The sequence below is a fragment of the Pan troglodytes genome, chromosome 15, assembly GCF_028858775.2.
Source record: "Pan troglodytes isolate AG18354 chromosome 15, NHGRI_mPanTro3-v2.0_pri, whole genome shotgun sequence".
NCBI classification, from domain to species: Eukaryota; Metazoa; Chordata; class Mammalia; order Primates; family Hominidae; genus Pan; species Pan troglodytes.
The window spans coordinates 97610342-97634400 of record NC_072413.2 but is presented as its reverse complement, the minus strand read 5'-3'; the positions used below and the strand labels follow the sequence as shown (position 1 = coordinate 97634400).

The 24059-nt window shown below is 52.2% G+C and overlaps 1 protein-coding gene across 1 annotated transcript in view; it reads right to left on the bottom strand.

Annotated features, from left to right (window-relative positions):
* Window positions 1–7466, bottom strand: part of HHIPL1 (HHIP like 1) — a 53537-nt gene extending 46071 nt beyond the window's left edge. Inside the window, exons 1-2 of the mRNA XM_024348900.3 lie at window positions 7281–7466; window positions 7121–7203 (exon numbers count right to left, since the gene is read on the bottom strand). Of these exons, the coding sequence (XP_024204668.3) occupies window positions 7121–7203; window positions 7281–7284 (87 nt within the window). The 5' untranslated portion in view covers window positions 7285–7466. The remainder of the gene's footprint in view (window positions 1–7120; window positions 7204–7280) is intronic.
* Window positions 7467–24059: the final 16593 nt, after the last annotated feature.

The following is a 24059-nucleotide window of genomic DNA, read 5'->3' as shown; positions in this document are numbered from 1 at the left end:
CCTGCTAGGGCCTGGATAATGTTTAAGATCTACCCCAATGCAAGAGTTCGGGATTCTCAAACACACAGGCACCTGCACACGTGTGCAAAGCTACTCCTGTTCTTTCTGCCTGCCTCTACCTGGGGTCAGCATTTGCAGACGGATGACAGAGACTCTAGTGCAAGACCTAAAACATAGGTCAGGCTGTGCCTGGTAGACGGGCCAGATGCTAGTGGTGTTGCTGGTCTCACCCCAACTGGCCCTGCCCCATGTCCACTCCCAGCCTCGCTCCCAGGCTCTGTCCCAGGCCCCCATCCCAAGGGAATCCTCCTGGGCTGGCCTTCTGCTTAGAGCCCCACCCCTCATCCCAGGATGTCTGGGGCATGGGCTTAGAGCCGAAGGAGGGGCTCCAGGGCACTTTGGCCAGTAGGACATTCAAGGCCCACGGCAGGAGCGATCTCTCTGGACCATAGGGAGGGCAGAGTTGAGGGCGGGATAGGGCAGAGTTGAAGGCTGGGCATGGTGGCGCACACCCGTAATCCCAGCTACTCAGGAGGCTGAGGCAGGAGAATTGCTTGAACCAGGAAGCAAAGGTTGCAGTGAGCAGAGATTGCACCACTGTACTCTAGCCTGGGTGATAGAGCGAGACTCCATCTCAAGAGCCAGAAGTCACAGAGGGTCCCTATAAATTCTGAGCAGAAAGGACCCTCAGATCATGCCTAGTCCAACCCCACGTGTGTGTACCCAGTGTCCACACAAGGAAATGAGGCCCAGAAAGCAAAAGTGACTCCCATGTCTGAGTGGTGTTGGGGCCAGGACTGTAGGGGATCAGTTACGGGCTGAACTGTGTCTCCCCCAAGTTCATATGTGGAAGCCCTAACTCCAGTACCCCAGAAGGTGACCGTATTTGAAAATGGAACCAGGCCGGGCATGGTGGCTCACGCCTGTAATCCCAGCACTTTGGGAGGCTGAGGTGGGCAGATTACCTGAGGTCAGGAGTTCAAGACCAGCCTGGCCAAAATACAAAACTTAGCCGGGTATGGTGGCACATGCCTGTAATCCAGCTACTCTGGGGGCTGAGGCAGGAGAATTGCTTGAATCCAGGAGGCAGAGGTTGACTGCACTCCAGCCTGGGTGACACAGCAAGACTCTGTCAAAAAAAAAAAGAAGAAAGAGAGAGAGAGAAAGAAAGAAAGAAAGGAAGAAAGAAAGAAAGAAAGAAAATGGAGCCACTGCAGATGGAATTAGTGAAGCTGAGGTCATTAGAGTGCATCCTAATCCAGTAGGATTTGGGGTCTTATCAGAAGGGGACATTTGGACAGAGGACATGCGTGCAGGGAGAAGGCCACATGCAGGGGAAGGCGGAGATCCAGTGATGCTTCCACAAGCCCAGGAACACCAGGATTGCCAGCAGCCCCCAGAGGCCAGGAGAGAGACAGGGTACAGAATATCGACTTTGTAGCCTCAGAAGGAAGGCTGCTGCAGACACCTCGATCTCGGACTTCCAACCTCCAGAATGGCAAGGGAATCAAAGTCTGCAGGTGCAGCAGCCCTAGCAAACTAACAGAGTCTGTGTGACCGGGAGGCCTCATGTCCTGTTCCTGAGACCCACCTGCTATGTGCTGGCAGCGGCCTTGGGCGGTGGACCCTTCCCCTCCGTCACCTCTCGGGCTCCCTCCACACCCCACAATGCCTATCACCATTGTCCCACTTGCTCCTCCTAGCCGCTTCCTGGGTGAGTACTGTTATTAACCCCCATCTTATAGATGAGAAAACTGAGGCTCAGGGATGCCGAGCTGGAATCTAGGCTGGCTGAGGCCCAGTCAGATGCAGCCAATGAGAGCACCCAGTGTAAGGGTGTGAGCACCACACCTCGGAGGCCAAGGCCTTTCTGTAAAGGCTGACAGAGGAGGCGGAGTCAGATGATGAAACGCGATGGAATGACAGGGACTGCAGATGGACCAGGGGCTTCCTCTCCCTTGTTATTAACCACCGCCTGCCCGGTGTGCGATGGGGCAGGTCCTGCATTGGCTGCAGCTTCTACCAAATGGCCTCAGTGCCCTGCCCAATGCTGAGATCCCAGAAATTGGATTCTGAGCTCCTCCGGGGCTGAATCCATAGCCACTGACTGGCACCCAGTGGATGCTCAGCCAATACTAGCTTTCCTACAGACTCCCACATGGTTATCTGAGGAAGTGGGTAGAAACCAGGGCAATGCATCTCCACTCATAGAGAGAGAGTTTTTCTACACTGGGAACTGGCCACTTAAGGGATGAGCACCCCATCACTGGAGGCAGGCAAGTAAATAGTTGTCAAGCGGCCTCCTGTCAGTTCTGCTGTAACTGAAGGGAAAATGAGAACACTTTCAGGCTGCTTTCTGTCCCTGAGCCTATGAGTCTATGACTTCTTAAATCTTTAGTGTATTTTTAAGTATAGACAATACTTCTATATAGTTCAAAAATCAGAAAGGGCTGGGTGCGGTGGCTTACGCCTGTAATCCCAGCACTTTGGGAGGCTGAGGCGGGCAGATCACCTGAGGTCAAGAGTTCGAGACCAGACTGGCCAACATGGTGAAACCTTGTCTGTACTAAAATACAAAAAAAAATTAGCCGGGCATGTTGGCACGCACCTGTAATCCCAGCTACTTGGGAGGCTGAGGCAGGAGAATCACTTGAACCCAGGAGGTGGAGGTTGCAGTGAGCCAAGATTGTGCCACTGCACTCCAGCCTGGGCGACAGAGACTCCATTTAAAAAAAAAAATCAGGAAGTCTAAAACGAAATTCAGTGAACACGGGTCCCTCCTACCCTGTGCCCACGCCCCTGCCCCCGCCTCCCAGGTAGCCTTCCAGAAAACCCTGCGTGATGCCAGTTTCTTATGTAATCTTCCAGAGAGAGCCCATGCCTGTGCCAGCAGACTCAGTCTTTATTTTTAAGATAAATACATATTCATGTTATTTTTTATGTATGTTCTGCCTCTTGTTTATTTCACTGATTTTCAGCGGCATAGTCCAGCCTGTGGCTGTCCAGCAGCCTGACGATATGGAACAGTCCCCTGGAGGTGTGCACAGGTATAAGGTGGGGAAAGGCCCACCTCACAGGGCTGCCAGGAGATGGTGTTTCCCTGGCCTGGCACCCAGCGCAGTGCCTGGCACGTGGTCTGGGTCCCCAAGAAAGGTCCTACATCAGCGGGTGTCTGGGAAGGACATGCTGGGCCCAGGTGGCTGCAGCAACTCCTCAGGCCGCTAGGGGGCCCCTTGGTGCCGCCGGTCTTGCTGGTGGCCACTGCACAGCGCCGCGGTGACCAGGACATCAGGGGAGGCTCCTCGGAGGCAGGGAGGCACCTAGGCTTGGACTTGGCATCTCGAATTTCCAGAAGCACTATCTCATCTTCCATCCTCCTGCCACCCTTCACAGTGGGCAGAGCAGGTATGGCTAGCTCTATGAAGCCACGGGGAAACTGAGGCCCAAGAGGGGAAGAGACCTGAGGCCACACAGGAAGCTAGAAGGGACCCACTGGACTGTGCAACCTCCAGCATTCAGGAGGGGAGGGGTCCAGGGGTTTGGGAACAAGAATCTGGGGTCACCTGTGACCCCCACTTACCTCCCCAGAAAAGGAAAGAAAATACATGCTTACCAAACTTTGTTGGTGTTGTTTTCTTTTTTTTTCTTTTTTTTTTTGAGTTGGAGTTTCACTCTTGTTGCCCAGGCTGGGGTGCAATGACATGATCTCAACTCACTGCAACCTCTGCCTCTTGGGTTCAAGTGATTCTCCTGCCTCAGCCTCCCAAGTAGCTGGGATTACAGATGCCCGCCACCAGGCCTGGCTAATTTTTTGTATTTTTAGTAGAGACGGGGTTTCATCCTGTTGGCCAGGCTGGTCTCGAACTCCTGACCTCAGGTGATTCACCCGTCTCGGCCTCACAAAGAGCTGGGATGACAGGCGTGAGCCACCGCCCCCGGCTGTTGGTGTTGTTTTCATTTAGAGAGGACAGAAAGGAAGAGACTGCCCCCACACAAAAACCACAGCACACCTGCCCCATCCAGTCCCATGGCCTCAGCATCTGGGCCCTTTGCCATGCTACCTGGGGACCTGGGCTCCTGCCTGCCTGGGGAGCACTCACTTTAGGACCTTGGCAGGTCTCACCTCTCTCTGGGCCTCGGTCCTCCCACCAGCACTGGTCGTCTAGCCCATCACAGCAGTCCCTCATGGCCTGCCCCCTCCAATCCATCCCCCTCTAGGACTGCCAAACTGATCATGCATCTTCCCTGCCTAACAGCCGCCCCTCCCACTGCCTAAAGAATCAGGTGCAGATTGTTGGCCATGCATTCCAGCCCTTCCTCCCCAGGGGCCTTTCCTGCCTTCTTCTCCTCCCAGCCCATCCTGACCTCACTGACTCTGCTCTGTCCACTTGTCATCTCCAAATGTTCCTTTCTCATCCTGCATTTGTGTGTCCTGCTGCCTCTGTCTGGGCTGCCTTGGACAGTCCCCCTTTTTGCCTGGTGACTTCCTTTCCAGCTCTTAAGGCCTGTTCCAATGCTCCCCCCAACTCAGTGTGTTCTCTGGCCAAGCCCAGCTTACCTGGACTTCAGCAACACTTTCCTGCCTCTTGCAGTTGCCCCAGCTTCCTGGGCTGATCTTCCAGAGCACTTGTTACCCCATCCTCCACTGAAACAATGCCCAGACTTGTCTCTCCAGCCTGAATGAGTATCAGGACCTCTCCTCATTCATCCCTGGCACCCTGGCACCTGGCACAGAATGTGGCACCACTAGGGGCTTAGGAGATGGGTACTGAATGAAGAATGTAGACAAGGATGGATGGATAGATGGACAGATGGATGGGCAGGTAGATGGGCAGATGAATGGACAGATGGATGGATGGTTGGATGGATGGATGGATGGGCAGATGGATGGATAGATGGATGGGAAGATGGAAGAGTAGATGGATGAATAGATGAACAGATAGGTGGATGGATGAATGGGTAGGTAGGTGGGTGAGTGGATGGATGGATGGATGGATGGATGGATGGATGGATGTCTGGGTGGATGGATGGATGGGAAGATAGAAGAGTAGATGAATGGATACAGGGACAGATAGGTGGATGGATGGATGGGTAGGTGGGTGGATGGATGGATGGACGGATGGATAGCTGGATAGATGGATGGGTGAAAGGGGTGGTGTGGCATTATGAGTGAGAGCTCTGGCTCTGGGCTCTGACAGACTCAGGCTCAAGTGTCTTGGTGAGCACTAACTCCATGTCACACACAGTCCCTGGTGCTCCCCCTGTCCTGAGCCATTCAGTGACATATTACTCTCTCCCTCACTGCCCCAATATTCCCCAAGGGATAAGCCCTGCATCAGGCTCTGCAGGGTGGCTGGGATGCTTCGAGGGAGGAGGAACAGATTCGGGGAGCCAGGAGAGGGGAGCGCAGAGGAGCCTGCAGGACCAGCTTTCAGAAGAACTGAGCTGGGCACTGCTAGACCCTGAGCCCTGTGTTGTGTCACCTAGGCATAGAGTATGCAGGGCACACATCAGGGAGAGAGGAATCCTGGCCATGCCCAGATCCCCAGGACCTAGAATACTGCCTCAGAGAGCAGAAAGAAATTACCCCAGCCCTTCTCAGGCCTGTGTCTACAGAGCCATTCCTTTCAGGCAAACTGCAGTCTGGGCACCCATCCTGTTGGGAGCTCACAGGGCCAGCTTGGGGCTGACAGAGGCACTGGACTCCCTGACCTCCAGGCTTTGGCCTTGACCTCCAAGCCCAGAGTGGAGGTAGCTGGATGGGCCGTGTCCTGCAGGCCAGGAATGGGTCCGGAGCAGTTTCCACATCTTTCCCACAGTCCGGGCTGGCAGGACAGAGCAGAACAAGATCCAGCTGGAATCCTGATGGGAGCAGGGAAGCTGGGAACCTGTTTTGCAGGCTCCCTGCAGTCTCAGAGCCCCGAGGATCACACATGCGTACACACACACACACACACACACACAGCTACACCCACACACACCTGTATCCCCATGGCCAGCAAGCATTCTGGTTTCACCAGCCCAGAGCAGATGCCTGCTGGGGCCACAGGAATGTCACAGCCACAGCAGCCACACGTTGACTACATCATGAGAGGCCACCCATTCTCATAGCGTCAAAGTCAGTCTACAGTCATCTCTCGGTGACTCCTCCAGCATCAGGCCGCCCGATCCTCTGGCTGCACCCACCTGACGGGGTAGCAATGCAGGCATTCATCGAGCATGGATGTGGGCCAGACACAGGGCTAGCTCACTTCATCCTCACAATGACTTTGAATTTTGCACTGTTATGCAGATGGGGAAACAGAACAACTTGTGGGGAGTCTTGCCAAAGGTCACACGAGGAGTGGGCACAAGCACCAGGCTTTGGGCTCTGGCAGCCTAGGCCCAGGGTCCATGCAGGAGACTTTAACCAGCAAGAGCAGGAACCTTTGAAACTCAGGGTTCTTGGCTGGCATGGGGGTCTGTGTTTTATAAAAGCAGTGAGTGCCTCTGGTTGAATGTTTAATGTTCATATCAACGAATCTCCACTGTATCCATCACCAGAGCCCTCCAGGGCAGATGGGCATTGGAGAGGCTGCCCGCCACCCAGCATTGGATGGAGGGTGGGGTGAGACCCCAGGCTGCTGACCCAGGCTGCAGGATGGGCTCAGCCTCCCATCTCCAGCATTCTCCTAGTGCTGTTTGGGACAGGACCCTGCCTCATTGTGGGCACTAGCCAGCCTCCTGGCCCCAGTGACGCAGCAACCCAGACCTGCCTGCCTGGAGAAGAGCCCTCCACAATAATAATAATTACGACAACTATTATTAGTATTCTATTGTGGTGACAGTAATAACCAGTTTGGCATCGTGGTCAGGAGACCAGACTCTGTGCCAGGCAGACCTGATTGCACCTCCCAGCCACCCCTTGGCTGTGGGACCTTAGGCCAGTGCCTTGACCCCCCTACACCTTAGCTTCCTCCTCTGCAGATGTGAGGAGGTTGCTCAGGTGCATTGTTTCCTGCTTGCCTGGGGGCGGGGCTGCACAGGCAGAGTTCTGGCCAACCCGGCTTGGGATGGCGCCCAAGCCGAAGCCACAGGAAGGCAGGCCCCGCAGCACCAGGTGCTTTCAGAGCTGACCTACCTGGCCTCCCAAGGGAACCCATGATGAAAGGTTCCTGCGGCTGCACCCCTTGCCAGTCATCAGCCCACGCGCTGCTTCACCTCCTGTAATGACAGCGTTGGGCCAGTGGCTTACCCACCTCGCTCGGCAGGCACCGTGCAATTTTCATTAGGTCACGTACTCATTATTTCTCCAGATGACTCTCAGCCAGGGAGATGTGAATTTGATGGGCTGCCCACTTTACAGATGGGGCGACTGAGGCGTGCATCAGGCAAGGGCTTGCTTCCGGCCTTGGAGAGGGCAAAAGGTCAGTGGTTCAAGTAGGGATTCTGAATTTGGCCTCTGTGTGGTTCCCTGAAGTAGGTTCCTGGGGAAAAGAGAGTAGAGAATCACAGTTGCTGGGAGTGGTGCGGGGAGGAGGCAGAAGGCGTTGGTGGCCTGCAGAGGCTGCCCGGCCCCAAGAACAAACTCACACTGACTGGCAGGCCAACTGCTTGGGCCGCTGCCTGCTCTGCCTCAGATCCTCAGATCCCAGGATGGAGATGTGGGGCACAGGGAGCTGGATCCCACTCCTGCTGCTGTCAAGGTCAGAGAAGAGGTGGGGTGTGCCTAGGTTGGGAGCTGGGGCTGTAAATGCCCGACCATGTGGGAGTTGGTAAGAAGACAACACAGTCTTGCCCCTTCCTGAGCCCTGGCCCAGGTCCTGTGTCGTGGACTTCACAGCTCCTTCTGTCCCCACCATAACCCCGTGGGGTCAGTGCTGCTGCTGACCCATCCACAGATGAAGACACACCCGAGATGAGACTGCTCAGGCCACAGAGCTGATTGGCAGCAGGTCTGCTCCTGAACCCAGGCCCGAGTGTCCCCAAACTCTGCTTTATCTCATCCCATGCTCCAGGGAGCCACAGCCACAGAAGAGGAGAAGTGGCTGAGTGCCGTGGCCGAAGCGAGGGTGGAGAGTCAGCTCTGGTTCCCATCCTGGTCTGCCAAGCTCTTGGCAAGCCTCGGGCCCTTCTGAGTTTCCATTCTCTCACCTGAAGGGATGAGTAGCTCCCCTGTCTGGCCTGGCCGCCTTGTGGGCTCAAAGGCAATGTGAGAGGTGCCCATTTCATGCTTGGCACATAGTAGGTACTCAAGTAAAGTAAGTTTCCATCTTCCTTTTCCTTCAATAACAAAGCAGAGTGTTCCCTCTCCTAGACAAAATATTTACGTTTTAATAGAGTCCCTTGTCTCTAGAAGGGGGATGAGTGATGATGGAATTCTTGGCAGCTTGTTGGGCCGGCACTGGCGGGGCTGCTAGGAAAAGCTCTCTGAGCTCCTCAAATCACAGGTACAGCAGCCTCAGGAGGGGAGTCTGGCACTGCCTGCTGCAGGCAGGAGCCTCTGCCTCTTCTTCCTTCAAGAGTGTCTATCAGGACCAGGTGTGGTGGTTCACACCTGTAATCCCAGCACTTTGGGAGGCCGAGGCTGGAGGGTTGCTTGAGACCAGGATTTAGAGACCAGCCTGGGCAACATAGCAAGATCCTGTCTCTTTAAAAAACAAAAAAATCAGCCAGGCGTGGTGGTGCACTCTTGCAGTCCCAACTACTTGGGAGGCTGAGGTGGGAGGACCACAGCCCAGGAGGTTGAGGCTACAGTGAGCTGTGATCATACCACTGCACTCCAGCCTGGGGGACAGAGCAAGACTCTGCCTTAAAAAAAAAGTGTCTATTGTCATCTCAACTGCACCACTTCCCAAAACTCACCAGAATTCTCCCGGGCTGAGTTCATTTCATAATCTCATGCTAATGGAGAGTGATTTCCGTGGACTCATACCTTAAGGAATTGTGGTTCTCTCAGAGCCAGCCTTAAAGGGTAATAGGCATTCAAAACTGCTAAGGCAGCTCCCAGGCACCGTTACACCCCTATTAAATCACACACACCATTAAAAGGATAAAAGCCCGAGCTGGCAGGGCTGTGGGGGAACTTAGCACGTGTGAGCATGGCTTTCCTCCTAGGGTGCTCTTCCCCAGCTCTGCTGCCTGCAGGAATGGGAGCCTCCTTTCAGGCTCAGCACACGTGTCTCTGCAGTGACACCTTCCCAGCTCCCCAGTCAGAATTGCTGCCCTTCCTGGCAGTTCCATAGCACATGGGTCTTGTTCATGGCACTTTGCACTGTCTCTGTCTTAACTCCCAGGTAGGCTCTGAAATTGATGACAGGGATGGAAGCTCATTCGTTCAGTCCACAGCATGCTGAGTGCTTTACACTCTTGGCCTGTGATCCTCACTAGCACCCTTTAATGTGGTGACCATCCCATTTTACAGACGAGGAAAGTGAGGCTCAGAGAAGTTTAACCATTTGCCCAAGCCTGGCCAATCCCAGGCCTGGGCTCTTTCAGCAGCACAGTGCTGCCTCTGCAGGGGCTCCACCCTGGGCTGGGTTGTTGGGAACTCAGGACCCCCCTGGTGGAAAGGTGGCCAAGCAGGTAGGCAGACACGGCCAGCACAGTATGTTGCTACCATAACTGGGGACCCTGGGGTTTGGTGGGAGCCAGACAGGTTGGGGGGAGCATGGGAAAAAATTTCATAAAGCTATGTCCTGGCATAAGTCACTCAGGTGAGGAAGAAGGACAGGGCGTCGGTGCCAGAGAGAGCACCATGTCACACAGCCATGTGACAGATGACAGTTGTCGGGGAGCAAGCTCTTCATGCTGTCATTTGGGCAGGATGGAAATTGTGGGCTGGAGAGCAGGGCAATGAGGGGAGGCCACGACTCTCTGGACAGAGCACCCCAGGGGTGACACTCTGTAAATCAGTGCAACCTAGAGTTAGAGGGTCTCTAAGGATGGGCCACAGATCTCTGCCTTCATCCCTACCTGTTTCAATCGAGTCTGGATGGAGCCATTAGAGCTTATCAGATGTGCCAAAGGCAATGTCCCATGAGAACATCACATTTCCAGAAACCTCAGAAGGTGGAACCAGAGACTGAAACCAACAGAAGGGAATTGAACAGGGAGAACAAGAATAGCCTGCTTTCAGGAGCAAAAGGTCAATTGCACAAACTGACAAGTTGATGGCAAGGTCCTTTTTCCCCCGCCTCCTGAATTGTGTTTAAAAAGTGAATCTTTGGCCAGGCGCGGTGGCTTATGCCTGTAATCCCAGCACTTTGAGAGGCCAAGGTGGGCGGATCACGAGGTCAGGAGATCGAGACTATCCTGGCCAACACGGTGAAACCCTGTCTCTGCCAAAAATACAAAAAATTAGCCGGGCATGGTGGCACGTACCTGTGGTCCCAGCTACTTGGGAGGCTGAGGCAGGAGAATCGCTTGAACCTGGGAGGCAGAGGTTGCAGTGAGCCAAGATCGCATCACTGCACTCCAGCCTGGGCAACAGAGCAAGACTGTGTCTCAAAAAAAGAAAAAAAAAAAGAAAAGAAAAGAAAAGAAAAAAAGGGAATCCTCTGAGGTTGAGATGGAGAGATCTGTTTGCTGGGCCTGCCCACAGGAAGTTCTCTAAAAACATCTGTGATCAGTGGGTCCTGGATGGGTGTCCTGACCTGGGAGAATCCTTGGGAGGAGTCAGCCAGTGCCCCTGCACCAGGATGGGGCTAACCCAGCAGTGCCTGTGAGGCTCCTGTGCCCACTCACAATAGCTGGGGTTGGTGTAACCCACATAAAATCCCCCAGTCCCACCCAGGAACAGGCATCCCAGCTGCCTCAAGATCAGAGAGGGCCTTCGCCAGCTGAATAGCAGCGGTGGGGTGGTAAGGACAGAGGGCGGCCTTCTGTGCCTGCGATGAACTATCGCTTGAGCCCAGGAGTTTGAGACTAGCCTGGGCAACATGGTGAGACCCCATCTCTACAAAAAAATGCAAAAATTAGCCAGGCATGGTGGTACCTGCCTGTAGCCCCAGCTACTTGAGAGGCTGAGGTGGGAGGTTGGTTTGAGCCAGGGAGGTTGAGATTACAGTGAGCTGAGATTGCACCACTGCACTCCAGTCTGGGTGACAGAACAAGACCCTGTTTCAAAAAAAAAAGTGGGCGTAACATAAAGAGCAGGGCAAGTAGTGGTCAGGTGGTGACCTAGGGTGGGTGCTCACAGCAAGCACTTCCTCTATACCTCTGTGAGATGGCCATGCTCTCTTAGCTTGTTCACCTCTAGGGACAGGGAACTCACTACCTTGAGCCTGGGACAGGGCAGACCCAAGTGTTGCCTTCAGAGAATCCGCACTCTCATGGGGAAGTGAGCTGGTGGCAGTGGCGGGGCCGGCCTCCAGGTCTGACTCCTGCTGCTCCTTCAGAGGGTGTCCCCAGAGGGAAATGAGCTAGAGTGCTCCAGAGATGGGCCCTGCCCAGAGGCCTGGCCCCCTACGTTCTGCAGGCAGAGGGAGAGTGGCCCTTAGGCTCAGGCAGCCAGCCAGAGCTCTGGGAAGCCGAGACCCCTCCTTCCTGTGGAAAGCTGGTAGGCCACTGCCCACAAGTGACTTTCCCACAGTGGCCCCTGTCCCCCTTTCCCTCACTGCTCCTGACCCGCCCCCCACCTGAGTGGTGACAGCTGGGAGGGGCTGATGCCTGCCCTCAGCCCCCCTGCGGGGAGGAAGGGGCTTCCTTAAGGAGGAGCCTGGATACCCCTCTTCTCGTGCCCTCAGAGGCTGGATCCAGCCAGGGACCCTGACCTGGATGTGGGGGTGCTGGGATGGGGAGGGAGAAAAAGGGGGAGGGCACTCCCTGCAAGAAGCCCAGGTCAGGGCAGGGGCTCCTGGACCCTCAGCCAGCCATTCCTGTCCAGCAGGTTGGAGGGGCGAGGGGCCAGGGGCCAGAAGCCCTTCGTTGTCTGGAAGGGCAGAGGGATTATCTGCCCAGTGGATTTCAAGGCCTCCTTTCTGCCCTCTCCCAAAGCTGCTGACAGACCTGACTCCCTGGGGAGCTGAGGGACTCTTTTCTTGTTTCCTGTGACCTCCACAGAGAAAAATCCATCACGGGCTGGCTGAGCAATCCAGGCGGGTCCGAGAAAGATGGCATTGAGTCACCTGGGCCCTCATTGCCCTGACAGCCGTCAACGCATCATCCAGCTGGTAATTAGCTCTTACAGGAAAGGAAAAGGTCTGTCATTTTCCTCCGGAAGTGCCAGGCGGGGATTGCTGGCTGCCCCTCCTTGAAGCTGGAGAAAGGCCGGATCCTCATCCTGGGGCCAGCCTCTGCTAAGGATGTGGATTGGGGGTGGGAAAATATCCCTCCTTCCACTCAGGAATCCCACTTCTGGGAACTTACCCCAAGGAAACAATCCAACAGGAAAGCAAAGCTGTGCACAAACACGTCCCCATAGGAGTTCTGTATAATAGAACTGGCGCCCAGCAGCGGGAACAGCCACGCACCACGGCTGGGCTAAATATCACCTGGCTGTGACATAGGGCAAATGGGGAGGATGGGGGGCGGGGGGCTTGGAGGTCCTGGCTTAGCATTCTAGGCTTCCTGAACTTTGACATCCCAGCCTGATCCCTACTCTGACACTGGCAAACAGACAAGTTCCAGAACTCAGAGGTGGTGACTCCCATCTCTAGGTAGGGGACCCTGGGCAAGCAAGTATCCCACTGAGTCTTATCATCACGCAGGTGTGAGAACCCCTGCTTACATTGCAGCTTCAAGGATGCATTTATTGAAACTCTAAGTCTTTTTTTTTTTTTTTTGAGATGGAGTCTTGCACTGTCGCCCAGGCTAGAGTGCAACAGTGCGATCTCGGCCCACTGCAACCTCTGCCTCCCGGGTTCAAGCAATTCTCCTGCCTCAGCCTCCCAAGTAGCTGGGATTACAGGTGCCCGCCACCACACCTGGCTAATTTTTTGTATTTTTAGTAGAGACGGGGTTTCACTATGTTGGCCAGGCTGGTTTCGAACTCCTGACCTCGTGATCTGCCTGCCTCAACCTCCCAAGCTAAGGATCCCAAGCTGGGATTACAGGTGTGAGCCACCGTGCCCGGCCAACTCTAAGTCTTAGTTGCGGCATCTGTAAAATGGACCCAGCACCAGGGCCAGTCCCCGGGTTGTCGGGAGGGATAGTGAGATCATGGTGAGGCTCGGTGAGGCACTGCCACCAATTACAAATTACACAGCTCCTGTCTCCCTCTCACCCTCCCCAGTCCCCAGGCTACACAGGCTGCTTTGAATACATCCCAGTGCCCAGAGCTGTGCCCAGGCCTGGCACGATGTTTCTGCAGGGCTTCTCCATGCTTCTCCTGCCCGGCCAGGCCCTGCTCTGGGCTCTGTAGAGAGGAGTTAGCTCCAAGGTGCACATGGCCAACCCCATACACCAGATGTGCACCCCTTGCATTCCTTTCCTACCTGGGTCCCTGAAAGCCAGCAGTGTTCCTGGGGTGTCTGAGCCCCTGCTCTGTGCCCACACCGGCCTAGGCATTGGGAGGGGCCCCATGGAGAGGAGGCACCTGAAGGAAGCAGCTGAGCTGAGTTCCAGAGAATCTTTGAGAGAGAAGGAAAAGCCAGGCGGAGGCCCTGCTAATGCTGCTAGGTTTTCAGCTGGGTGGGTGAGCCCAGAGCGGACCTCAGGCAGTGGCTGTATGCACAGTTCAGGGCTGGAGAGGTAGACTTTAGGGACATCAGGCTACAAGCGGGACTTGGAAGCTGAAGCTCATGCACCTCCTGGCAACCATGAGGCGAAGAGAAGCCCTCAGTGTGGAGCCCAGTGGGGAGCTGGGCATTTCACTCCTTGGGCGAGTCCCTCCTAATGGGGCTCAGTATCTCCAAGTGTTCTCTAGGATAGGACCAGTCCAGTGTTCCTCAGGCCTGGGTGGACCTTCCATGGGTCCGCCAGGCAGCCTGGCCACTTCCCAGACCAGCTCTCCCATGGGCTTCCAGGACAAAGCTCTGGGATTCCCAGGATGCCAAGTCTTGTGCAGCCCCAGTTGGTGCCAGCCCTTCCTCTTTGGTAGCTAGCGGTGTCCCCTCTCTAGGGCAACCCCCACCTGCTTGGTGAAGGACTCCCTCTGACAGACACTGAGGGCAGGATGTGTGACTAAGAACAGATGGTACAGTCAAGGGAAGGGTTTGTAGCCACCCTGCTGGGAGCCCCTGGACCAGGCAAGGTGCCTCCCTGCTCTGAAATTCCAGCTGGGACTGCCTGTCCCTTGCTCTTGGGCACGTCCTCCGCCTGCCTTCACTGGCACATCTGCCATGGGAGAAATCTGCTACAGACCCCCAAACATATACCCGAGCCCCAGCTTCTGCAAGTAAAATGGGCACAGTCATCCCTGCCCACCTTGCAGGCTTGTTGGGAGGATGGGAGGAGGAAACAGCCCAGAGAGTGCTTTGCAAACTGGAAATGAATGGGGAAACTGAGGGCCTGACCAGGCTTCCTTCTCCAGCAGGCAGGCCCGGGCTTGGCGTGTTGCTGGTGATGGTCTGGTCTGGGGGCTTCCATCAGGGAATATTTCTCTCCCTCCTTACTTGTTTCACGCACCACAGCCCAGAGCTAGGTTTTATCACTATTTAAATAAATTATGTTGATATTTAAATAAAACAATGCATGCTCTTAGGGTAAAAACAATCATGTAACACTAAAATGCTTGCAAGGAAATGAGATGGTTCCCCGATTCCCCTCCCTTTCCCCACTCCCCAGAGCAACCAGTTTCCACATTTAGTTGTTCTTTCTGGCTTTGCAGTCTCCACATTTCTCATAAGATGTTTACGTTGCTATTTCTTGATTTTTCAATTCTAGACATTTCTGTTGCTTTCTCATGGTGACAGATGAGGCTTCAGCTCTCTGAAACCCTCCCACTCCCGCCTCCCCTCCCTCAGCCTCTTTAGAGGGCTTTATGCGTTTCTTAGTTAACAGCTGGTCAAGGGTTTTATGACGATGATCGCGTAAATGTTATTCCATGAAAGTCAGGAAGTGGTCAATGAAGGTTTCTTGTATAGTTTTGTTTGTGTGTGCCCTGGAGTGAATGCATTTATTTATAACTTGCAAGGTATTATGTGTCTCTTCTTAATTTTTCATCTGATCTACTCTAAACCAAGTGCTAGTGTTGTCAAATACTCAGTCTGTAATCTACTCCGTTGTGCCCTAAGCTCCCCAGCTTCTGCTCTGGGGCCACTTCTCAGCCCCCCAGGAAGGATCCTCCTTCCTGGGTGATCGCACACTCCCTGGTTGTTCTCAGCTCCTAGGAGAGCATGTGCAACCAAAGCTTCCTAGAAGGTGCACAGTCGTTATATTCTATTTAAACTTAAATTTTATTTTGAGGCCTTGCATTTTTGCAAGGTTTACAAGGTTGATCCTTCCTGTGGGCATAAAATCCAGGCAGGAAATCCTTTTCCCCCAGATTTTAAAGGCAATTGATCGTTCTGTGGTCCTCTAGCTTCCATTGTCGCAAGGAGAGGTCCAATGATAGGCTTATTATTATTATTTTAATTTAAAAACACATGCACAGAGTTTCAAACATAAAACTATAAGGCTTATTTTTTAAAAAAAAACCAAAAAAGTCCCTGCCTTATCTCTCTCCACCCAATTCCTACTTCCCAGAGGCAACTTTTCTCTATATTTGATTCTGCAACTTTTCTCTATATTTGAAAACAACACACTTGTACTGTTCTTTATTGACTCTCCAGCTTGAGACATTCTCGCTTGCCTTTCTCTTACGGATGAGGAGGCTTCGGGCCACTTACGTCCCTACCCTTCCACACACAGGCCAATCCCCTCCCCTATCCTCCCAATAATGCTACACCATAATTTTTGATTAAATTAGTGTTGTTTACATATTATGCTACAGTCACGTGTCACTTAACGATGAGGATATGATCTGGGAAATGTGTCATTAGTTGCTGTCATCATTGTCATGGAGCATACAATGCTAGATGGGATAGCCCACTGCACACCCAGGCCAGATGGTCTAGCCTATTGCTGCTAGGCTTACAAATCTGTACAGCATGTGCCTGTACTGAATATCGTAGGAACTGTAACACAATGGCAAGAATTTGTGTGTCTAAACATAGAAAAGGTACAGTAAGAACACAATATTATCTGACAGGACCACCGTGGTGTATGTGACCCCGACTAAAATGTGATGGAGCAGCACGTGACTCTATATAAACATTATGGCCAGCTGAGCCACGGTATGGCCTGATTGGATTTCCTTCCTTGTACAACTTCTGGGTTTCCCTGGGAATTAATAATTGCCTCCTTGTTTTGACTTGCTTGGTTTTTTCTGGGCTTTTCACCAAACTCCGACAGAGCTCTAATATTCCTCTCCAAACAGCCAAGCACTCCTACCAAGGGAATCCGTGAGCTTGGGCAGCTCCTCCGGGAGCCTCCTTTTCAAATCTGCGCTGATTGCTTCTGTCTGCAAAGCCCTCACCCTGGACCTCCCTTTCTCTGTTGTCTGAATCTCATGTCTTTTTTTCTTTCTTTCTTTCTTTCTTTTTCTTTTTCTTTCTTTCTTTCTTTCTTTCTCTCTTTCTCTCTCTCTCTTCTTCTTTCTTTTTTCCTTCTCTTTCTCTCTTTCTTTCTTCCTTTCTTTCTCTTTCTTCCTTTCTTTCTTCCTTCCTTCCTTTCCTCTCTGCCTTTCCTCTCTCTCTCTCTTTCTTTCTTCTTTTCTTTTAACTGCCTTCCTTTCTTTTCTTTTCTTTCTGACACAGGGTCTCACTCTGCCACCCAAGCTGGAGTGCAGTGGCACAATCACAGCTCATTGCAGTTTCAACCTCCTGGGTTCTAGTAACCCTCTCACCTCAGCCTCCTGAGTAGCTGGGAGCACAGGCATGCACCACCAAGCCCATATTTTTGAATTTTTTGTAGAGATAGGGTTTCCTCATGTTGCCCAGGCTGGTCTTGAACTCCTGGGCTCAAGCAATCTGGGAGGCTGGGCTCTTAAAGTGCTGGGATTACAGGCGTGAGCCACTGCGCCTGGCCTTCGTGTCTTATTTCTTGGTTTAATTCCTAATTTTAGAGAAAGGATGTCTGGGAAATAATTTTTCTATTTTTTTTTAATTGGAAAATGTCTCACTCTGCCCTCCCCCTGGACTGCATTGGTACTAAAATAGTTTTCCTTCAGGATGCTGAGACATCGCTTCATGACCTTCTAGTTTTTGGACTTGCTGTTGAGAATGTCAACATTATTCTGATTCCTTTTCTCCGCACTCTACGCACCATGGTTTGAGGATTTTCTCAACCCTGGTGTTGTGAAGTTTTACAATAATGTGCCCAGTATGGTCTATTTTCCACTTCTCTGCTGGCCCTTTTTATGGACAGACTTGTGTCCATGAGTCCCAGATAATTTTTTGATTTTATATCTTTATTACTTTCTTTCCTTTCATTTTATCCCATTAGACACGGGACAAAAAATCAGGGCATTAAGTGAACGCTATCCTGGCCTCCGGAAACCCTCGTCCCCTCCCGCGTCACTAGGTGTATGCATTCGAAGTAGCACATTTGAGGATTATTTGGGGAATCTGGATAACGTTAGAGAAAGATCTCTAAGGTCAGATGCTTGGGGAGGGGTGTACCCCACAGCAATGGGAGGGTCTCCTAGCTCAGCCTGATGCCAACAAACAAGTGCCTCACCTAGCTCAGAGCAGATCTGGCTGCTAAATCACTGTCTCCCAAGATTCTGATGGACTTGGTCTGGGGTGAGACCTGAGCATCTGCATTTCACATGCTTTCCGGTGATTCTAAGGGTGGCTGGGGCTGAGAGCCCAAGGGCTGACCTGCTGCCCTTGCTCCGAGAGCCTGACCAGCTAGCTGCCTCTCGGGCTCTGATTTGCTCACAGGGGCTCTGTGAGTTCAGGGTGCTGAGATGGAGCTTCCTCATTGCAGAGTTCTGTGGCCTGGGGTTGGGGCTGAGCTGGGCAAGCTACTCTTGAGAGAAGGCTTGGCTCTTCAGTTCAATTTTCAGACACTCAGGAAGACTCCGGGCTCCGGGGCACCCACAGGACTCAGCCCTTTCTCGAGGAGAGCATCCCCTCCCGCCTCACCGTGTGGCCTGGGGTTCACGCCTCCTTTTCTTGTCACTTGACTATCTCCTCATCCTACAAGGAGGATGAAATGGTCCTATTTTCCGGTCCTGATCCAGAGGCTCAGAGAGGGGGTGCAGCTTTGCCTAGGGCCACCTTACTGGTAAGGGTCAGGCCAGAGACATAGATTTTACATCCAGAGTTTTTCTACTTAACTCAGCTTCCTCCTTTATCATTCATTCATTCAACAAACATTTACTGAGTTCCCAGGCTCTATGCTAGGAATTTTATTTTATTTATTTATTTTTGAGATGGAATCTTACTCTGTCGCCCAGGCTGTAGTGCAACGGCATGATCTCGGCTCACTGCAACCTCCCACTCCTGGATTCAAGTGATTCTCCTGCCTCAGCATCCTGAGTAGCTGGGATTACAGGTGTGCACCACTGCGCCCAGCTAATTTTTTTGTATTTTCAGTAGAGATGGGATTTTACCATGTTGGCCAGGCTGGTCTCGAACTCCTCACCTCAAGTGATCTGCCCACCTCGGCCTCTCAAAGTGCTGGGATTACAGGCATGAGCCACTGTGCCTGGCCTGGAACTTTAAATTTAAAAACACATTCAGGCCTGGCAATGTGGCTCACACCTATAATTCCAGCACTTGGGGAGGTTGAGGTGGCAGATCGCTTGAGCCCAGGAGTTCCAGACCAGCCTCTACAAACAGTATAAAAACTAGCAGGATGTGGGTATGCACCTGTAGTCCCAGATATTCAGGAGGTCAAGGTGTGAGAATTGCTTGAGCCCAGGAGGTCGAGGCTGTGGTGAGCCGAGATGGCACCACTGTACTCCAGCCTGGGTGACAGAGTGAGACTCTGTCTAAAAAAAATTAATTTAAAAAAACCACATGCATGGAGTTTCAAAAATAAAATTATAAGGCTTATAAAAAAAAAAACTAAAAAACAAAAAAGAAGTTTGTCATTGGGGAACAGTGGGCCTCCTGGTCTCGTTGTTATAGTTACTTGAGTCACCACTTCTCTCTGGCCAGCTGGGGCTCCTCAGACAACTTCATTTCAGGCCAGCCTCGCCCAGGGCAGGTCACGGCAAGGCCTGGGGTGCAGGAGGAATTACTGTTACTGCTGTTGTTGTATCAAACAGGAGGGGGCTGGGAGGGCTGGGCCTGCAGCCAGCAGAAGCCACATTAACAATTAAGGTCTTTGCGACTTTCATTCCACCCTCACTGCATGAAATATTCAGGCACTGGAGGAGATTGGTCTCAGATCTCTGCAGTGGTCAGGGCAGAGTAGGGCCAGGTGGGGTGGCTTTGTGGGGTTGTAGAAATCAGGCCTAGGGCAGCACCCAAGGCCTGGCACGTGTGCTGTCCAGAGGCTGTGGGGGCTGGAGGTACCTGACCCAGAGGGTGCAGCTGCAGACTCCCCCAGGGCACCCCGGGGGCCAGGCACTGAGAGTCCCAGAGAAAAATGAAGCTTAATCCTCCAGGAGGGCACCACTGGGGAGGAGACAGAAACACCCCCATATCACGGGTGGGCCTGGGCCTTACCACTCCCAGCACAGTGGTGCAACAGTTACAGAAGTGCACAGCTGGGCTCAAAGAAAGACCATGTGTCTGGGGCCTGGAATTTGTCACTTGATGTAAACCCCGTAATTATAAGTAGCATAAATCATGTTACATTGTATTTGTGTACCTGTGAAAGCATCAATTTGATTAATACAAACACTTCAATTAAATCCCAAGTGAGTAAACCTGCTCTGCTGTTTCCTCTTCTTCTTCTGGGTTTTATTCCCAATACATGGGGCACCTCCAGTATGAAATTTGGCCTGGGCTTCTCTTGTGCTCTGAGAGCCCGATAAGCCTTGGCTCTGTGTCCCCACCCACATCTCACCTTGAATTGTAATAATCCCCACGTGTCAAGGGCGGGACCAGGTGGAGATAGTTGAATCATAAGGGCAGTTTCTCTCATCGTCAGTGAGTTCTCACGAGACCCGATGGTTTTATAAGGGGCTCTCCCCATCGCTCGGCTCTCATTCTCTCTCCTGCCACCGTGATTGGTAAGTTTCCTGAGGCTTCCCTGGCCACGCGGAACTGTGAGTCAATCAAGCCTCTTTCCTTTGTAAATTACCCAGTGTTGGGTATTTCTCCATAGCAGGTGAGAACAAATTAATACAGAGCCTCAAGAAAGACAAAGCGGGTTAAAGAAAGTACAAGCATCTTTGCCCACCAGAGTGACAACCCTAGACATCACCGAGGATGGGCAAGGCACATCCCATATCCTTCTGGCAGGAGTGCGAATTAGCCCCAGCTCTTTGGAAAGCACTTTGGCACTGTCTAGCCAACCTGTGTGTACTGTGTGACCCTGACATTCTCTGTCTTGGTATAGATGTGAGCAAAGTTCATACTCATGTGCATTGGGACACGCGTATAAGAAGGTCCACAGGGCATTGCTTATAGGGGGAAAAAAAAAACCCAAAAACTAGACTGGGCATGGTGGCTCCCACCTGAAATCCCAACACTTTGGGAGGCTGAGGCAGGAGGATCACTTGAGGCCAGAAGTTCAAGATCAGCCTGGGCAACATAGTGAGAACCAATTTTTCTTTAAAAAAAAAAAAAAAAAAAAAAAAAAAGGCCAGGCACAGTGGCTCACATTTTTAATCCCAGGACTTTGGGAGGCCGAGGTGGGTGGATCACCTGAGGTCAGGAGTTCGAGACCAGCCTGACTAACATGGTGAAACCCTGTCTTTACTAAAAATTACCTGGGCGTGGTGGTGGATGCCTGTAATCTCAGCTACTCAGAAGGCTGAGGCAGGGGAATCACTTGAACCCAGGAGGTGGAGGTTGCAGTGAGCCGAGATAGTGCTATTGCACTCCAGCCTGGGTGACAGAGTGAGACTCCATCTCAAAAAAAAAAAAAAAAATTACAGGCGGTGAGAGCCTGTAGTCCAAGCTACTCAGGAGGCTGAGGCAGGAGGATCACTTGAGTGAGTCTGGGAGGTTGAGGCTGCAGTCAGCCATGACTGAACCATTGCACTCTGGCCTGGGTGACAGAGTCTCAAATGAACAAACAAACAAAACTAGAAACAAATGTCTTCAACAGGAGAAAAGTAAAGGTAATATATGCATGCAATGGATCTAAGATAGCAGTAGTTCTTAGCCAAGGGCAATTCGGCAATGTATGAAAATATTTTTAGTTTTTAAAGTGGGGGACAGGGGTACTACTTCCATCAAATGGGTGGAGGCCAGGGCTGCTGGTGAATGTCCTACAATGCACACAGTAGCCCCTCACAACCACGCTGAGGTTGAGCAACCTTGCTATATGGCTATGAAAATGAATGAACTACAGCTACATGTACCAACATAATGAGGGCAGAAGCACGCTGCAAATGAACACATGAAGGACCATGCCATGAAAGAGTTCAAAAGCATGCAAAATCAAACACTATCTTTTTTTTTTTTGAGGTGGAGTCTTGCTCTGTCGTCTAGGCTAGAGTACAGTGGCATGATCTCTGCTCACTGCAACCTCTGCCTCCCGGGTTCAAGCGATTCTCCTGCCTCAGCCTCCTGAATAGCTAGGATTACAGGCGCCTGCCACCACACCTGGCTAATTTTTGTATTTTCAGTGGAGATGGGGGTTTTGTCATGTTAGCCAGGCTGGTCTCGAACTCTGGACCTCAAGTGATCCACCTGCCTTGGCCTCCCAAAGTGCTGGGATTACAGGCGTGAGCCACCGTGCCTGGTCTAAACACTATCTTATAAGGGAGAAATGTGGTAAGCCGAAAGCACAGGAATAACCAACACAACACTGAGATTCCCAGATACCCTTGGGTCGGGGAAGGCTGGGACCTGTGACCAGGATGGGCTGCAGGAGCATCAAAAGCAGAAGTGGTAATACTTTAGTCTGGGTGGTGGGCTCCCAGGCATATGCTTCTCAGTGTTCTTTGTAATATGAACCAGTTCACCATAAGAATAATATTAAGTGCACTGAGGTGATAGCCAGCTCTGCAAAGAACTCCCCTGACTCAGTTTCCCCAGTATGTTGAGCCTCCCTCTTGTCTTGTTCCATCAGGCGATGGTGTGAGGAGATGTCAGCAGCTAAAGGGGCAGGCGGAGAATTTCCATGGCTCTGGCTGGGAAGTCATGGAAAGGGAGGGGTCAGATGCTGACAGCCCGCATCAATCTCTTTATTTCCATTCCCACTTGGCTCTGGCTCTGGCCTGCCTGGCCTCAAAGCCTTCTCACTGCCTGCTAGTCTCAGTGATCTCCCCTCAAACCTCCTGCTGAGTGCTTTCTAATCACATACAAGTCTGGCCAGATCTCTCCTCTGCTCTAAGCCTTTCTGTGGCTCCCCACTGCCATCAGGTTATACTTGAGGCTTTTTGTCAACATGTGAGGCCCTTTGGGCTTCAGCTGCACCCTTGCCTTGCAACATCAGCGGTTCTAGGCAGCCGTCCTGTGCAGTGCGGACTTCCTGAGCTCCAGAAAGGTGCCTGGCACGCTGGTTAACAGTGGGGATGAAGGAACCCATCCTTCCCTAGCCCTCTCACTGCTGCCCCTGGGGGTCCAGCATGTAGGGAAACTGGTAGTCCCAGCTTCATGCGGTTTCCCCACCTATAAATGTGGGAGTTGAGACACATGACCTCTGAACTCTGTGTTCTTGAGGATCCCCATATTCTGGACTGGACCCACCTCAAAAGGAAGAAGGTGGCAGCCCAGGGCCATACCCAGAATCCTTTGTAGCCCAGTCTGCCAGGGGCAAGCATGGGGTTTCCTGGACAATCCTTGTTTCACTGGACCTCAGTGTTTGCCTCTGGAAAATGGGTAGAAATATCCTCATGGGAAGACAGTCCTGGTGCAGAGGATGGGAAAGGAAGCGTGGCTCCCCTCCCCAGAGCTTTGCAAGAGCTCTGCCAAGTGCTTAACACTAGCTCTGTCAGGGAGGGCTTGGATGAGAATACTGGGGCTCTGAGACGACAAGGGACTGGTCTAGGGTCACCCACCCAGACAGCGATAGAGTTGCAGGGAGACTGAGCTAATGACATGCAGTGATCTATCAGTAGAAATAGCTGGAGAGCTCTGACAACAGGTGCCATCCAGAGGTGTCACAGCCACTGAGGCTTGGTCACAACATGGAAAAGCCTGAAGCAGGAGGAAGTGGGTGGTGAACATGGGTCCAGGCACCTTGCAGACACTCAGCATCACAGAACCAGAGTCACAGCAGAAGAGACATCGCAGAGCATCCACCCCATTCCTCCTCCTTGAGAAGGGAAACTGAGGTGTGGGAGACAGTAGTCTGTGGGGTCAGATACACTCTGGAGCTCAGATGGTCCTGGGTTCAAATCCTGGTTCAGCCACTTGCTAGTCATGTGACTTTGGGCAAGTGACTTAACCTGTGTGAGCCTCAGTTTCTTACTCTGTAAAATGGGAACAGAGGGTTCTTACCGCATCAGTGAGGAGTCAATGAGACAATCTATGTGGAACTCTAGCACAGTGCTGGGTACCTAGAAAGTGCCCAGTCAACATTGTCCATATTAGTAACACTTAACCACTTTTCAGTGGACCCTGACTTCTTGCTGCTGGTAGCCTTTCAGGATGATACCTCATAGTCTGGCCCAGACCTGGTCAGCCACCATTGCCTCACTGTCCTGAAGAAGATTCAGCTACCACCAAACACTTTGTTGGCCATACCAGAGTCCTTGGGTGTCCACAAGCCTCTGAACACTGCCTATAAGTTCACGCCCAATGAGCTGAGCTTCTTGGAGGCAAACAACCAGCCAATAAGAACCCATGTTCAATCCTCGAAGGGCTAATGACACCTACTCATAGGTTTATTGTAACCCTCAAAAGAAGACAGGTTAGAATCATTGGCATATACTGAGTCCAGGATAAGTGGCAGGTGGTGTTGGTTATTGTCATTGTCATTGCCATTATTATTAGATATCAGAGCTCCCAGGGAAAGGGTCCAGCTTCCTTCTGAGGCTTACAAAGCCCTCCTCTGCCCAGCTCCATCGCTCAACCTCTTCC